The 18,333-nt window shown below is 37.5% G+C and overlaps 1 protein-coding gene across 14 annotated transcripts in view; it reads left to right on the forward strand.

Moving 5' to 3' along the window:
- The window catches only part of DZIP3 (DAZ interacting zinc finger protein 3), a 103,896-nt gene that overhangs the window by 24,201 nt on the left and 61,362 nt on the right, over window positions 1–18,333 (forward strand). For 13 of the 14 annotated variants that reach the window (XR_007513760.1, XR_007513758.1, XR_007513761.1 and 10 more), the window contains exons 4-5: window positions 556–711; window positions 14,224–14,340. Coding sequence is in view for 4 of the 14 variants with exons in the window: in XM_049857798.1 (XP_049713755.1) it covers window positions 556–711; window positions 14,224–14,340 (273 nt within the window). In the remaining 10 variants the exon portion in view is untranslated. The remainder of the gene's footprint in view (window positions 1–555; window positions 712–14,223; window positions 14,341–18,333) is intronic. The other variant, XM_049857801.1, reaches the window with a different exon arrangement.

Here is an 18,333-nt window from a genome sequence, read left to right on the forward strand (position 1 = left end):
TGCTGTATATTTACCAAGGGCAAATATTTTTAAGACTTAATTCACATTTAATACTAAAATTTTTCATGTCCCTCCTCCAAAAGAGAGTTGTAAATATTCCCTCTTTGAATCCTTACATTACTTTGTTTATAAATTTCAAATGAATTTATGATGGCTTTCCCTATATTAAAACTAATTGGGTTTTGCTTTTAAACTCCCTGCTGTGTTGTAAGTTCCCTGAGAACAGGGAGAATGTATGTCTTACTTCGATGTTCTGTAGTTCTGTCACAGTGATCTGCATGTGGTAGGTACTTTGTAACTTTCTGTGGAGCCCAGGTGTCACAGTGGATATGGGCTCAGCTGCTAACCAAAAGGTCAGCAGCTGGAATCCACCAGCCACTCCCTGGAAACCGTATGGGGCAGCTCTACTCTGTCCTATAGGGTCGCTATGGGTTGGAATCAACTCCACGGCAACAGGTTTTGGTTTGTTACTTTTTTAGCACCCTGTCTTGTTCTAATGTCACAGTAAATCAGAACATATATAATTATGTACATTTTAATGAATATGTCTTCTAGGTCAAACTGGCAAAGGGCGCACCTACTGATCTTGTCCTTCTTAACCTACTATCAGAAATGAAGAAGTTACTGAATGCAGTTAATGCTCTACCAAAAGGCGTGGTCCTGCACATTAAGAAGTTTTTACAAGAAGAGTTTTCCTCCCAAACTATGCAGGTAAGATCGTAATTTGTTCTTTGAGGCAGAAGTGTCACTCTCTGATTTTTTTTTTTTTTTTTTTTAAATTCCTCAACGGGACATCTAAGGCCTTGAAACCTGCATCTTACTTCTTGTGAAGGGCTTTGATGTCAACCTGGAATATGGACTTTTGTTAATCAAATAGGATTAGTTGGCCCTAGCCTTTCAAAAATAATGGTAGGACTGTGTAGCTTGTTAGATGTGGGCTAGAAAGTCTAGTGTTTATTCCAATTTTACTAATAACACATAGCTTGCCACTCTGGGACAGGGGACGGTTTTTTGTTTCCTAATTTGTAAAATGTTGATAATTTCTCAAAAATGTTAAGGAAAAGAAAAATCATATCCAAAATTTTGGATTTATGAGTAAAATATTCTAGAGGATATATTGTTGATTTCCATCTTAAAAATAATATTGCTGGATAATAATTTGTGGTCATTTCAGCACAGGAGGAGTATCATTTCTTAAGTTAATGTTTTTTTCCTAAGTTGAAGAAAATGACCAGCTCTTTTCTTTGTGGTATTTAACTGAGGGAGGGGTGGGCCAAAACACCATAACCAAAAACCCAAAACCCACTGCTGTTGAGTCAATTCTGACTCATAACAACACTGTAGGACAGAGTAGAACTAACCAATAAGGTTTCCAAGGCTTTAATCTTTATAGAAACAGACTGCCACATATTTCACCCATAGAGCAGCTGGTAGGTATCTTGAAAAAGCCATATTTGCCTTTTTGGTGAAAGATTACATCATTATGTCCATGAAACGAATTAGTAATATTATGGTTAAAAATTCAAACAAACTCTGAAAATATAAATAAGACTTTATATACAATTATAACTTTAACTGAGATAATTTATACGTCATTTAATATTTAGCATTGTCCATCATACCCTCCAACCTCAGCACTTCTAAAAACCAAAAAAAAAAAAAACAAAAAAACTAAACCCATTGCTGTCAAGTCGATTCCGACTCATAGTGACCCGATAGGACAGAGTAGAACTGCCCCATAGAGTTTCCAAGGAGCGCTTAGCAGATTCAAACTGCTGAACTCTTGGTTAGCAGATATAGCACTTAACCACTACACCACCAGGGTTTCCTCCGCACTTCTAGCTTCTGTTAAATGATGCAGAAAGTCCAGGTAGAATGGAGAGCTAAGAGAAGACATTGGAGTATCAATGACAATTTTACACCAGTATGAAATTGTTTTGAATTTGATGGAATAATGCCACCATTTTCCTCTTATCCTATGGAAATCACCCAGAAACAATAATTAGAAACAGGAATCAGTAACCTTTACATGTGTAAACAATAGCCAATTTGAAGATTAAAATGGAAGAAAGGTTCTTATTTATAATAGCAACAAAAAAGTTAAAACTTAAGAAATGTATGAGTTATAAACTAATGTTTCTCACAGTTTGTCCTAAACCAGCTCCATTAGAGTATCTGAACCACATACTACACTTATGAAATCAAAATCTCTTGGTAGCTCTGGGAATCTGCATTTTAACAAACATCCATACATCCTGATTTTAGTCACATTAAGCTTAGAAGTCAATACTGTATATTAAAACAATAAATAAAAATTTCCAAAACTCTATGAAGGACAAGAAAAGAAGACCTGAATGGAAAGCAGAATATATATGAAGATACAGTATGATAAAGCTGTCAGTTTCTCCTAAATTGGAATCTACAAGTGTCACATAATTCTAATAAAAATATCAAATTTTTTGTCATTACTAAAAGCTAATTCTAAAGTTCAAATGGTACAAAAAAGGAAGAATAACCAGGAAAATTATGAAAAAGAAGAACAGGGCAAAAAGGGTGGGAATTTGTCCACTTAGATATTAAAACTTAGTATGAAGCTCTAAAAACTAAGAGACTGTGTTATTTGCTCTCGACTCCACAGAGAGTTTTAGGGAATAGAAGAGAAAGTCTAGAAATAGACCCAAATTCTTACAGACGTTTATGTATGATAAAATGACAAAAAAATGACAATACTAAAGAAGGAATGTTCAAATCAGCCATTTTAGTGGGAGATCTTAATGTATTTTTGTTAATAACTGATAGAAGATGAACACAAAATCAGTACAGCTGTAGCAAAACTTGACCTATTGATATATATAGAACACTGCACTTAACAATGACAGAATATATGTTCTTTCCAAATGTGCACATAACATTTACAAATATTGACCATATGCCAGGCCACAAAGCAATATTGACCATATGCTAGACCGCAAAGTAAGACTCATCAAATTTCAAAGAATCAAAACGTACAGAGTACGTTCTCTAACTACTGTGTGATTAATTTAGAAATCAATAAATAATTAGAAAACCATTTGTTTGAAAGTTAACATATATACCTTTAATCTAAGTAATCCATCAGTTAAAGAAGGAATCACAGTGGAAATTAGGTAAATTTTTGAACTACACAAAAAAAATGTATGAAAACATATTATTAGGTAAAGTTGTGCTTTGATGAAAATTTATAGCTTGAAATACATGTATTAGAAAAAGAAGAACAAGAAAAATTTGACAGAGACAGTTGAAAGAAGGAAGTAATAAAGATAACTAAAACTAATGAAATAGAATAAAACATTAAATAGAGTATCAGGAAAGCCCAAACTTGGCCTTTGAAAAGACCAGTAATATTGATAAATCCAAGTAAGAATGTCCAAGAAAAAAAGAAAGCAAAAATCATGAATGAACATGGAGTCATCAATGCAAATCCTATAGTCTTTGAAAAGATAACAGAGAATTCTGTTACTGGGCTCGGCAGCCTGGATTGTTTCAGAGTAGTTTTCCTAGTGGAACTGAAAAACTGGACAAAATCTTTCCTAATACTGCTTGTTTGTATTTTCATAGCAGATCACCTTAATTCAATCAGGAATTGAGATGACTCCAAGATTTATTTCTGTTCTGTGAGAAAGGGCTACTTCTGGTTTACCCTTTGTAGTGGGTACTGTTCGTACCCACACCACTTGGATCCTATCATTTTCTAATGCTCTGGACAACTTCCATTTTTAAATGTCTACATCTTTTTGCTTGAGGAATTTTTTTTAGTAGGCTGTGCTTCTCATGTGCATAGTATTACAGAAGTCCCAAGGAATTAACACAGGCCCCTTATCTCAAAAAGCACTCCATAAGCCTGGGTAGTGGATATGTAACTACCCAAGCTTCCTCTCCACTTGCATTGGATAATACTGAGACATGTATTCTTAATGGTTTTTCAGAGTTTCCTTGTGGTAGGAACCCCAGTTGCCCACTATGGGTAACTAGCTTAATAAGATACCCTTTAATTTAAAGGCTGTTTTCCTTGCTTGTATCATTCCCCACTCCTCTACCATTGTTCCCTCTATTTCCTTGTAACCTTCTTGCACTCAAATTCTTGTGTCAAGATCTGCTTCCAGAGGAACCAAAGTAGACACCTTTATTCTGTGGGTGTATTTCTTCAGTGTTGACTAAAAACATGGAGAGTTTACCAAGACCTCTTTTTCTTTGATAGACCATGCACTCCAATTTTTCCCCAGCTCTGTGAGTCTGCTGAAAGCTCTGCCTCGCATCTCAGCTTCTCAGTCACAATTGCCTTAAAGAGAAAAGTAGCTCTAAAAGTCAGCCTTATCTCTCCTGCATCTTGGCCCCACAGATTTTCAGTACCTTGGTAGCTTCCCAATGCTTTCAAATAATTTTTTTTTTTTAATACTTTGTCTAGCTTTTTTAGTTGTTGCAAAGATTAATCTGAAACAATCTAGACTGTCATTGACCAAGGTGTACCTTCAGTATTATCTTTTGTGGGCCTATTCAAATTCAAGAGATATTGTTGAGTAAATGATTGGATTTAGGTGATAGTTCTGCGCTTGAAATATAAATTTTGGAAACAGCCAGTGTGTAGATATTATTTAAAAACATGATAGTGTCCATACATCTGTCATTAACTGATATTTGTCAAGGTTGCCAAGTCCATTCAATGGAGAAAGAATAGTCTCTTCAATAAATGCTGGGACAACTGGATGTCCACATGCAAATGAATGAAGCTGGATCTATACCTCACACAATATAGGGAGATTAAGTCAAAATGGAGCAATGACCTAAATGTAAAAGCTAAAACCGTAATACACTTTGAACAAAACATAGGGAAATGCTTCAGGGCCTAGTTTTCAACAATGGATTCATAAGTATGGCACCAAAAGCATGAGCAACAAAAAACAAAATAGATAAATCAGACTTCACTAAAATTATAAACTTTCGTGCATCAAAGGACTTTATTACAAAGTGAAAAGACAACTTACAGAATGAAATTAAATATTTGGGAATGGAGAGACGGGGCCAAGACGGTTTTTGGTGATCCCTCTTACAACAAAGTCCGGAAAAAACAAGTGAAATGATTATATATATGACAAGCTAGGAGCCCTGAACATCAAAGGCAAAGTTAGGAAATTGGACTGAGTGGCAGGGGGAGGGAGAGACGGTTCAGAAGCTGCAAGGAGTTGCCGGATTGACTTGGCAGGTATCAGGCACAGTCCCTGGGAGCGACTGCAGCAGGGCTGGTGGTAGCGTTCAGGATGCGGTTTCCTCAGTGAGAGACGGTGAGCCACACGGTACTCACACTTCCAGAACCAGAGAAGAACAGCATCCTCTGCAAGAGCTAAGTCCATGAGTTTAGTTTACCGTGTCCCCATCCCCCAAGCCGGCTTCAGTGGCTGTTCTTGATATGCCCTGCTGTGTGCCCTGAGCCATTCTTCCGGCCTCAGAGAAGGAATAAATTAACAATAGGGGGAAGAGATAATCTTCCAGCTCCACTAAGCTGGGGAGTTCAGGACAGAAGCAGCTCCTCTTGAGGCTGAAATGGTCCACAGGCTTTGAATACCCTTCACCTCTGCATGGATCTTTGTGGGCCCATTTCAGGAGATTAGGCCCTTATTGGCAGACTGTATACATGCTTGAGATGTCACTCCTGCTGTTTCAGCTGTGCGGTGGAGAGGTGGGTTTTTGATGTTTGACACTGCCTTGCCTACTAAACACGGTCCTCACCTACCCACATCAGGGGCTGGAGGACTGGTGGCTCCACCCACATCACCTGCCTACTCACGACAGGAGTCCAAGGATGAGTGGTGCCTCCCAGCCCTTACAACCAAAAGCATTGGGTACTCAAGGTCTGGCTGCTGAACCTACCCACCTGTGTACTCTATGGAACAGGGACATGCTTTCTTCACGGACACTCAGGGGATGGTTATCAGCCCACTGCCTTGTTCAGAGCGTGACACTTGCTTCAACCAGGTACTTGTGCCTACACCAAACACCGCTGCCCCTCAAGATTGTGGGACAGAGCCTGCACTACATACTTGATAACCAAATACTGGGACACCTGAGCTGAATCCATACAGGAAAAGAGAATGGATCCCTAGGCTCATATACCTGGTAATGGGTCTAGCCATCTGGTGACAGAATATTAGAGCTTCAAAGGCAAAAATAATCAAGCTAGCTCACTCAAGCAGTGTATTTGGGCATATCAAAACAAAACAAAGCAAGAATCTAACATACAGTAAGCAAACAAAAAATAATACAATAACTTACAGATGGCTTGGAGACAACAGTCAATATCAAATCACATAAAGAAACAGACCATGATTGCTTCAACAAGCTCTCAGAACAAGGAATCAAGGAATCTTCCAGATGAAGATATCTTCCTGGAATTACCAGATGGAGAATACAAAAGATTAATATACAAAACTCTTCAAGAGAACAGGAAGGAGATCAGGCAAAATGCAGAAAAAGCCAAGGAACATATAGATAAAGCAGTTGAAGAAGTTAAAAAGGCTATTCAAGAACATAATGAAAATTTAATAGGCTGCAAGAATCCATGCAGAGACAGCAATCAGAAGAAATTCAGAAGATTAACAATAAAATTACAGAATTAGAAAACTCAGTAGAAAGTCACAGGAGCAAAATTGAGGAAATGGAAGGCAGGATTAGTGAGACTGAAGGTAAAACACTTGGCACCAATATTATTGAAAGAAAAATCAGATTAAAAAAATTAAAACAATGAAGAAACCCTAAGAATCATGTGGGACCCTATCGAAAGAGATAATCTACAAGTGATTGGAGTACCAGAACAGGGAGGGATAACAGAAAATACAGAGAGAATTGTTGAAGATTTTTTGGCAGAAAACTTCCCTGATATCGTGAAAGATGAGAAGATATCTATCCAAGATGCTCATCGAACCAGACATAAGGTAGACCTCGAAAGAAAGCCATCAAGATGTATTATAAACAAACTTACCAAAACCAAAGATAAAGAGAGGATTTTAGAGCAGCTAGGGTTAAACAAAAAGTCACCCACAAAGGAGAGTCAATAAGCATAATCTTGGACTACTTGGCAGAAACTGTGCAGGCAAGAAGGCGATGAGATGACTTATATAAAGCATTGAAGGAAAAAAATTGCCAGCCAAGAATCATATATCCAGCAAAGCCGTCTCTCAAATATGAAGGTGAAATTAGGACATTTCCAGATAAACAGAAGTTTAGGGAATTTGTAAGAATGGAACCAAAACTACAAAAAATACTAAAGAGAGTTCTCTGGTTAGAAAATCAATAATATCTGATATCAACCCAAGACTAGAACACAGGACAAAGCAACCAGATATCAAATGAATCAAGATAAAAAAACGCTCAAAACAGGGAAACAGAGATGTTATTATATAAAAGATGACAACATTGAAACAAAAATGTAGACACAAATCTTTCACATGGAGAGGAAGACAAGGTGATATAAAGAAATAAAAGTTAGGTTTAAACTTAGAAAAATAGGGGAAAAAATTAAGGTAACCACAAAGGAAACTAACAGTCCTACACATCAAAATAAAGTCCAAGGGAAACATAAAGACTCAGCAGAAACAAAATCGATAACAACAAATAAGAGTAGAAGACAATATATAAAGGTAAACTACTCAGCACAAAAAATTAAGTGGAAAAAAGAAACTGTCAGCAACACACACAAAAAAAGACATCAAAATGACAGCACTGACCTCATACCTATCCATAATTGTGCTGAATGTGAAAGGACTAAATGCACCAATAAGGAGACGGAGAGTGGCAGAATGGATTAAAAAAACCCATCTGTCTATATGCTGCCTAGAAGAGACACAATTTAGACTTAAAGACACAAACTAAAACTCAAATGATGGAAAAAAATATATCAAGGAAACAATGATTTAAGAAAGAAAAGCAGGAGTGGCAATATTAATTTCTGACAAAATAGACCTTAAAGTTAAATCCACCAGAAAGGACAAGGAAGGGCACTATATAATGATTAAAGGGACAATATACAGGAGGATATAACCATATTAAATATTTACACACCCAAAGACAGGGCTTCAAGATACAGAAAACAAACTGTAACCGCATTGAAAAGTGACATAGACAGCTCCACAATAATAGTAGGAGACTTCAACACACCACTTTCGGTGAAGGACAGGACATCCAGAAAGAAGCTCAACAAAGACACAGAAGATCTAAATGCCACAATCAACCAACTTGACCCCATAGACATGTACAGCACACTCCACCAACAGCAACCAAGTATACCTTCTTTTCCAATGCACATGGAACATTCTCTAGAGTCGACCACATATTAGGTCATAAAGCAAGCCTTAACAGAATCCAAAACATCGAAATATTACAAAGCATCTTCTCTGAACACAAAGCCATAAAGGTAGAAATCAATAACAGAAAAAGCAGGAAAAAGAAATCGAACACTTGGAAACTGAACAATAACCTGCTCAAAAATGATTGTGTTTTATTAGAAGACATAAGGATTGAATAAATAAATTCATGGAATCCAATGAGAATGAAAACACTTCCTATCAGAACCTTTAGCACACAGCTAAAGCAGTCCTCAGAGGTCAATTTATAGCAATAAATGCACACATCTAAAAGGAAGAAATGGCCAAAATCAAAGAATTGTCCCTACAACTCGAACAAACAGGAAGAGAGCAACAGAAGAAACCCTCAGGCACCAGAAGAAAGCAAATGATAAAAATTAGAGCAGAATTAAATGGAATAGAGAACAGAAAAACAATTGGAAGAGATAACAAGACTAAAAGCTGGATCTCTGAAAAAATTAACAAAATTAATAAACCTTTGGCCAAATTGAGAAAAGAAAAACAGGACAAGAAGCAAATAACCCAAATAAGAAATGAGATGGGCAATATCACAACAGCCCCAACTGAAATTAAAAGAATCATATCAGATTGCTATGAAAAACTGTACTCTAGCAAATTTGAAAACCTAGAAGAAATGGATGAATTTCTAGAAACACACTACCTACCTAAAGTAACACAAACAGAGGTAGAAGAACTATATAAACCCATAACAAAAGAAGAGATTGAAAAGGTAAGTAAAAAACTCCCAACAAAAAAAAGCCCTGGCCCAGACGGCTTCACTGCAGAGTTCTGCCAATCTTTCAGAGACGAGTTAGCTCCACTACTACTAAAGGTATTTCAGAACATAGAAAAGGACAGAATACTCCCAGACTCATTCTATGAAGCTAGCATATCCCTGATACTAAAACCAGGTAAAGACACCACAAAAAAAGGATAATTACAGACCTACATTCCTCATGAATTTAGATGCAAAAATCTTCAACAAAATTCTAGCCAATATAATTCAACAACATATCAAAAAAAATAATTCTCCATGACCAAGTGGGATTCATACCAGATATACAGGGATGGTTCAACAGTAGAAAAACAATTAATGTAACACATCATATAAATTAAACAAAGACAAGAGCCACATGATCTTATCAATTGATGCTGAAAAGGCATTTGACAAAGTCTAATACCCATTTGTGATAAAAACTCTCAGCAAAATAGGAATAGAAGGAAAATTCCTCAACATACTTGAGGGCATTTGTTCAAAGCCAACAGCCAACATCATCTAAATGGAGAGAGCCTGAAAACATTCCCCTTGTGACCTGGAACCAGAAAAGGATGACCTTTATCACTACTCTTATTCAACATCATGCTGGAGGTTCTAGCCAGAGCAATTAGGCTAGATAAAGAAATAAAGGGCATCCAGATTGGCAAGGAAGAAGTACAGGTATCTCTATTTGCAGATGACATGGTCTTATATGTAGAAAAGTCTGAAGAATGCTCAAGAAGACTGCTGAAACTGATAGAAAAGTTCAGCAGAGTATCAGGATACAAGATAAACATACAAAAATCAGTTGGATTCCTCTACACCAACAAAAAGAACATTGAAGAGGTAATCACCAAATCAATACCATTTACAGTAGCCCCCGAGAAGATAAAATACTTAGGAATAAATCTTACCAGAGATGTAAAAGGCCTATACAAAGGAAACTACAAGACACTACTTTAGGAAACCAAAAGATACCTACGTAAGTGGAAGACAAATGCTGCTCATGGATAGGTAGACTCCACATTGCAAAAATGTCTATTCTACCCAAAGTGGTCTATAGATACAATGCAATTGCGATCCAAATTCCAACGACATTTTTTAATTAGACTGAGAAGCAGACTTCATATGGAAAGGAAAGAAGCTCTGGAAAAGTAAAGCATTACTGAAAAAGAACAAAATGGGAGGCCTCCCACTACCTGATTTTAGAACCTATTATACCACCACAGTAGTCAAAACAGCCTGGTAGCAGTACAACAACAGATACATAGACCAATGGAACAGAATTGAGAATCCAGACATAAATCCATCCACTTTTTAAAGACCTCAAAAAGTTCAGTTAAATGGGGAAAAGACAATCTAACAAATAAGGCTGGCATAACTGGATATCCATCTGCAAAAAAATGAAACAAGACCCATTCCTCACACCATGCACAAAAACAAACAAAATGGATCAAAGACTTAAATATAAAATCTAAAACGATAAAGATCATGGTAGGAAAAGTAAGGACAATGCTAGGAGCCCTGATATATGGCATAAACAGTATACAAAACATGACTAACAATGCACAAACACCAGAAGAGAAACTAGATACCTGGGAGCTCCTAAAAATCAAACACTTATGTTCATCCAAAGACTTCACCAAAAGAGTAAAGAGATTACCTACAGACTTGGAAAAAGTTTTTAGCTATGCCATTTCCCATTAGCACCTGATTTCTAAAATCTACATGTTACTACAAAAACTCAGCAACAAAAAGACAAATAACCCAATTAAAAAATGGGCAAAGGATATGAACAGGCACTTTACCAAAGAAGACATTGAGGCAGCTAACAGATACATGAGGAAATGCTCAAGATCGTTAGCCATTAGAAAAATGCAAATCAAAACTACAATGAGATTCCATCTCGCTCCAACAAGGCTGGCATTAATCCAAAAAACCCAAATAATAAATGTTAGAGAGGTTGTGGGGAGACTGGAACACTTACACACTGCTGGTGAGAATGTAAAATGGTACAACCACTTTGGAAAGTGATTTTACGCTTTCTCAAAAATCTAGAACACTATATGATCTGCAATCTCACTCCTTAGAATATATCCTAGAGAAATAAGAGTGTTTACACAAACAGATATATGCTCACCCATGTTCACTGCAGCACTGTTTACAATAGCAAAAAGATGGAAGCAACCAATATGCCCATCAACATCAATGGATGAATGGATAAATAAATCATGAGATATTCACACAGTGGAATACTACACATTGAAAAAGAACAATGATGAGTCCGTGAAACATTTCATAACATGGAGGAATCTGGAAGGTATTATGCCGAGTGAAATTAATTGCAAAGAGACAAATATTGTATGAGACCACTGTTATAAGAACTGAAGAAATAGTTTAAACACAGAAAAAAATATTCTTCGATGGTTATGAGAGTAGGGAGGGAGGGAGGGAGAGGAGTATCCACTAATTACATAGTAGACAAAAACTGCTTTAGGTGAAGGGAAAGATAACACACAATACAGGAGAGGTCAGCACAACTGGACTAAACCAAAATCAAAGAAGTTTCCTGAATAAACTGAATGCTTTGAAGGCCAGAATAGCAGGGGCAGGGTCTGGGAACCATGGTTTCAGGGGATATCTTGGTCAATTGGCATAATAAAATCTATTAAGAAAACATTCTGTATCCCACTTAGGTGAGTGGCATCTGGGGCCTTAAACTGTAGCAAATGGCCATCAAAGATGCTTTAGTTGGTCTCAACGTACCCGGAGCAAAGGTAGAATGAAGAACACAAAGGACACAAGGTAATTATAAGCGCAAGAGACAGAAAGGGCCACATAAACCAGAGACTACATCAGCCTGAGACCAGAAAAACTGTATGACCAGAAGAACTACTACCAAGGACTGCCCTGACCGAACACAACAGAGAATCCTGATGGAACAGGAGAGCAGTAGGATGCAGACCCCAAATTCTCGTAAAAAGACCAGACTTAATGATCTGACTGAGACTAGAAGGACCCCAGAGGTCATGGTCCCCAGACCTTCTATTAGTCCAAGACTGGAACCATTCCCAACGCCAACTCTTCAAACAGGGATTGGACTGGAGTGTAAGATAGAAAATGATACTGGTGAGGAGTGAGCTTCTTGGCTCAAGCAGACACATGAGACTAGGTGGACAGCTCCTGTGTGGAGGGGAGATGAGAAGGCAGAGGGAGACAGAAGCTGGCTGAATGGACACGAGGAATACAGGGCGGAGAGAAGGAGTGTTTGACTCATTAGGGGAGAGCAACTAGGATTACACAGCAAGGTGTATATAAATTTTTGTGTGAGGGACTTACTTGATTAGTAAACTTTCACTTAAAGCACAATAAAAAAAAATTGGGAATAATATATCTGATGAGGGTTTAATATCCAGAATACATAAAATGCTCCTACAGCTAAACAACAAAAAGACAACCAATTAAAACATGGGGAATGGATATCCAAATGGGCAATAAGCACATGAAAAGATGCTCAATGTTATTAGTCGTTTAGGAAATTGGAATCAAAACCATAGTGAGATACAAATTCACTCTCACAAAGATGGCTGTTATCAGAATAATGGAAAACAAGTGTTGGTGAGGATGTGGAGAAACTGGAGCCCTCATCCATTGCTAGTGGAATTGTATAATGCTATAGCTACTGTGGAAAATAGTTTGGCTGTTCCTCAAAAAGTTAAACATAGAATTAGCATATGACCCAGCAATTCCGCTCCTAAGTATATACTCAAAAGACTTGAAATCAAGGACTTAAAGAGATATTTGTACACTCAAGCGTCATTCACATCAGTCAAAAGGTAGAAACAACTCGTGTTCATCAACAGATGAACTGATAAAATGTAGTACATCCATGCAATGGAATATTATTCAGCCATAAAGAGAAATGATGTCTTGATACATCCTACGGCATGGATGAACCTTGAAAATACTACGTCGAGTGAAATAAGTCAGCCAGAAAAGGACAAATACTGTAAGGGGTACTGAGTTTCTGTTAGCGGCAATGAAAAACTTTGGGCACGGATAGTAGTGGTGATCATTGCACGACATGGTGAATGTAACTAGTGTCACTGAATTGTACGTGTAAAAGTAGTTGAAATGTTTTGTTATATATATTTGAACACAATTTATCTAGGGAATGTGTGTTGATAGAAAAGAGGTTCATTAGATTGGACGCTGAGGAGACAAAATATTTAGTTAGCTAGGAGGAAAGTAGGAGAGTATTGAGTACTGGAAACCAAGTGAGGAAAGTGTAGATTAAACTTTTCACACAGATAAAATATCATTAAACAGATGATGTTTTTTAAATCGATTGAATTCAAGAGACACGTCCTGAGCACTTGTGGGTACAAGGCGTTGGGAATGGACGCAAAGATAAGACATAACACTTCCTTTCTTTACATACATGTAAATAGCAAATTATAGAACACAGTAAGTTCTATCATTGCGTAGTCTAGTCACATACTAGCTTAGTCCAATCTTATTGCAGGCTAAGATGGCACAACCTGGTGTTGGTATTAATGCCACCATTCCTGCTTACTCCAGGTTCAACACTGGGAGATTTTCGTTGTGCTAGTGGAGGCTTGGTGGCACAGTGGTTAAGCGTTAAGCTGCTAACCAAAAGTTCGGCAGTTCAAATCCACCAGCTGCTTCTTGGAAACCTTATGGGGCAGTTCTACTCTGTCCTATAGGGTCTCTATGAGTCAGAATCTACTGGATGGCAATGGGTTTAGTAAATGGAAGGAAGATGCGGGAGAATGATGTGAGATTACCACTTTCCTCTGAAGTAGGAGTGGACGATGCCACCCTTTTAGTAGGTTTGGGAATGGTTTTTAGTGTTTTGAGGTAATAGTTAAAAGAAAACTCATCAGACTACTTAAAAAACAAATGTAAGAATGGTTAGTATCTGGGTGCTGTTTTATTTTTAAAATTGTTTTTGTCTCTTCCAAATTTTCTACAATAAACATTATTTATATAACAAAATACATGTAGATATTTGTTCCTAACTCAAATTTTCAACTAAATTATTTTCTACAGAGAGAAGTTGCAGGTAACAGCCAGAATGGGAAGGAGATTGTTCCTCCTTTGACTTTAAGTTACTTGATAACACAGCTAGAAGCAGCACTGAAGAACATTCAAGCTACTAATTACACTGTAAGTGTTTTCTTTTTGGAAGTTTGAAATAATGGAGATGGATGATATTTTTCAATGAAAGAACAGCCATTGAATACTTATTTTGAGATATAGGCCGATTTTTATTTTCTTCTTTTACATTTAGAGAAGGAAATCCATAATTTCCTTCCTATATGTCTTACTTATGACTGCATCTCTGTAATAGGTCTATTCTAGCCTCCTTCCCTACTACAAAATTGTTCATCCTAAAAACAGAGAACTTGAACTACTGTAGAAATGGGCCTTCCCGCTTAGGAGACGGATAGTTACAGACTTCAAAAACTATCCCTCTCTCCTCGTAATTATTAACCAGCTCCTTTTCCTTCAGATAATTCCATATTGGTAAAAATTGAAACTTCTGCTGTTATCGAATAAAATAATACAAGATAAAATTGGCTAGATATATTTGTGTGTTTAAAGGCAAACGATACTTTAGAAATAAATAGAACAATCTGAGGAAAACTATACTTTGCACTGAAAATCAGAACCAATAGTACAAGAACAGTAAAAAGAAAAATCTAGTTCTTTATATAATTTGAATCAGTAAAGTAAATTCAGTTTTGTATACACTTAGAAGAAAACCATCTAATGTTAGGGTCATCTCCAAGAAAGAACTGACTGCCCTGGCACCAAACCACGTAGCCTAAGATACCAAACCTTGTGTTATAATGACGTACAAGGAGGTGGAAAAACAGTCTTTATTCAGGGCTCCCAGGACCAGGCTCTAAGGGATGATCTAAAAAAAAAAAAAAAAAAAGGCTCTAAGGGATGATCTACACGACCCTAAAGGAGGTTCTGGTTGGAAACTTGGGTAGAGTCAAAAGGGAGCACAAAGAAAAGAGTTTATCTCACCATGTAATCCTAAGAACTGGGATGCTGCAGACCTGTTTCTTCGCCCGCTGACCAGGTTGCCAACCAGTGAGATCCATCAGTATTAAGTCAGCTTTAACAAATGCCCATTCCTTAGCCTTCTGGACTTAGACATTACTTTTAAGACAAGTCTTAGACTAGGCAGTGAAAGCTTTCTCTTTCTTGGTAGCTCTTGTTACCAGAATTGGAATTGTCATGATGAAAGGAGCCTGTCCAAATGATTCTCCCTGTTCCTTAAGGCCACAAGAAGGAGTGAGACAAAGGAGTAGGAAACAGAGAGTTTGCCAGTAACATCTTTATATCCACTTGGTTCTAGTAAAAAAAGTTCTATTACTTGTAATAATTTCAGGTAATGGGGGAAGGGAGGAAGGAAAAGGCAGGGATTTTAGACTAGAAATTTACTGCTTATATGTTTAAATTCTTGAGTTCCTTGCTTTCTTCTTCTAATCATAGCATTACCACATGTCTGCATCTATCTTGTTCCCAAAATCTTTTTATTTAGAATTCAGTGAGCCAAAGACTCTGTTGTGCTATTTGTTCTTTTTTTTTTTATTGTACTTTAGATGAAGGTTTACAGAACAAGCTAGCTTCTCATTAAACAGTTACTACACATGCTGTTCATGACATTGGTTAACAGCCCCACAACATGTCAACACTCTCCTTTCTCATCTGTCATGTTATTTATGAAGCTAGGTTTTTTAAGTTACAGAGTAATAGCCGACACATACTCAGTATTTTCTACATGACAGGCACTGTTTTAAGCACTTTGCAAGTATTGGGTCATTTCTTCTTCACAAGAACTTCATCTTGTTTCCCATTTTATAGATATGGAAACCGAGGCACAGAGATTAGATAACTTGCCTAAATTCACCAAATAGTAAGGTAGTGGATTCAGGATACAAATCCAGGGAATCTTGGCTCCAGAGACCATGCCCTGAATTGCTGTCGTATAACAACTCTGCAGATGTGGGAATTTTTTTTTCATAGTTTTTAACTGAATATTTATTTATTGTGCTTTAACTGAAAGTTTACAAATCAAGTCAGTCTCTCATAGAAAAACTTATACACCCCTTGCTATATACTCCTAGCTGGTCTCCCCCTAATGAGACAGCATATTCCCCCTCTCCACCTCGCATCCCCCGTGTCCGTTCAACTAGCTCCTGTCCCCCTCTGCCTTCTCATCTCGCCACCAGACAGGAGCTGCCCACATAGTCTCATGTGTCTACTTTAGCCAAGAAGCTCACTCCTCACCAGTATCATTTTCTATCAAAAAAAAAAAAAAAAACTAGTTTTTTTTATACTTCAGTCCAATCCCTGTCTGAAGAGTTGGTTTCGGGAATGATTCTAGTCTTGGGCTAACAGAGGGTATGCGGGCCATGACCTCTGGTGTCCCTCTAATCTCAGTCAGACCATGAAGTCAGGTATTTTTAAAAGAATTTGAGGTCTGCATCCCACTGTTCTCCTGCTCCACCAGGGATTCTCTGTCAGGGCAGTCATTGGTGGTAGGTGGGTGCCATCTAGTTCTCCCTGTCTCAGGCTGATATAGTCTCTGGTTTATGTGGACCTTTCTGTCTCTTGGGCTCATATAGACCTTGTTTCTTTGGTGTTCTTCATTCTCCTTTGCTCCAGGTGGGTTGAGACCAACTGATACATCTTAGATGGCTGTTTGCTAGTGTTTAAGACCCCAGATGCCACTCGCCAAAGTGGGATGCAGAGCGTTTTCTTAATACACTTTGTTATGCCAGTTGACCTAGATGTCCCCATGGTCCCCAGACCCCTGTCCCTGCTACTCTGGCCTTCGCAGTGTTCGTTTGTATTCAGGAAACCTCTTTGCTATTGATTTAGTCCAGTTCTGCTGACCTCTCCTGTGTGTTGTCTTTCCTTCACCTAAAATAGTTCTTGTTTACTATCTAATTAGTGAATACCCCCTCCCTCCCTCCCGACCCTCGTAACGATCAAAGAATATTTTCTTCTGTGTTTAAACTTTTTCTTCAGTTCTTACAATAGTAGTCCCATACGATGGTTGTCTTCTTGCAACTGAGTAATTTCACTCAGCATAATGCCTTCCAGATTCCTCCATGTTATGAGATGTTTCATGGATTAATCGTTGTTCTTAATGATTGTATCTGCTAGCCATTTGAATGTCTTCTTTGGTGAAATGCCTGTTCATGTTCTTTGCCCATTTTTTTTAACTGGGTTATTTGTTTTTTTGTTGTTGAGTTTTTACAGTATCATGTAGATTTTAGAGATCAGAGGCTGATCAGAAATGTCATAGCTAAAAACTTTTTCCCAGTCTGAAGGTAGTCTTTTTACACTTTTGGTGAAGTCTTGGACGAGCATAAGTGTTTGATTTTTAGGAGCTCCCAGCTATCTAGGTTCTTTCCTGCTGTTTGTGCATTGTTAGTAATATTTCGCATACTGTTTATGCCATATATTAGGGCTCCTAGCATTGTCCCTATTTTTTCTTCCATGTTCTTTATTGTTTTAGATTTTATGTTTAGGACTTTGATCCATTTTGAATTAGTTTTTGTACATGGGGTGAGGTATGGGTCTTGTTTCATTTTTTTTTTTTTGCAGATCCAATTATGCCAGCACCATTTGTTAAAGAAACTGCCTTCTCCCCATTTAGCAGACTTTGGGCCTTTGTCAAATATCAGCTGCTCATACGTGGATGGATTTATGTCTGGATTCTCAGTTCTGTTCCATTGGTCTAGGTATCTGTTGTTGTACTAGTACCAGGCTGTTTGACTACTTTGACGGTATAATAGGTTCTAAAATCAGGTAGTGTGAGATCTCCCACTTTGTTCTTCTTTTTCAGTAATGCTTTACTTAACCGGGACATCTTTCCCTTCCATATGAAGTTGGTGATTTGTTTTTCCATCTCATTAAAAAATGTCATTGGTATTTGGATTGGGATTGCGTTGTATCTATAGATCACTTTGGGTAGACTAGACATTTTTACAATGTTAAATCTTCCTATCTATGAGCAAGGTATGTTTTTCCACTTAATGTAGGTCTGTTTTGGTTTCTTGCAGTAGTGTCTTGTAGTTTCTTTGTATAGGTCTTTTAGGTCTCTGTTAAGATTTATTCCTAAGTATTTTATCT

The sequence above is a fragment of the Elephas maximus genome, chromosome 18 (assembly GCF_024166365.1).
Source record: "Elephas maximus indicus isolate mEleMax1 chromosome 18, mEleMax1 primary haplotype, whole genome shotgun sequence".
Lineage (NCBI taxonomy): Eukaryota > Metazoa > Chordata > Mammalia > Proboscidea > Elephantidae > Elephas > Elephas maximus.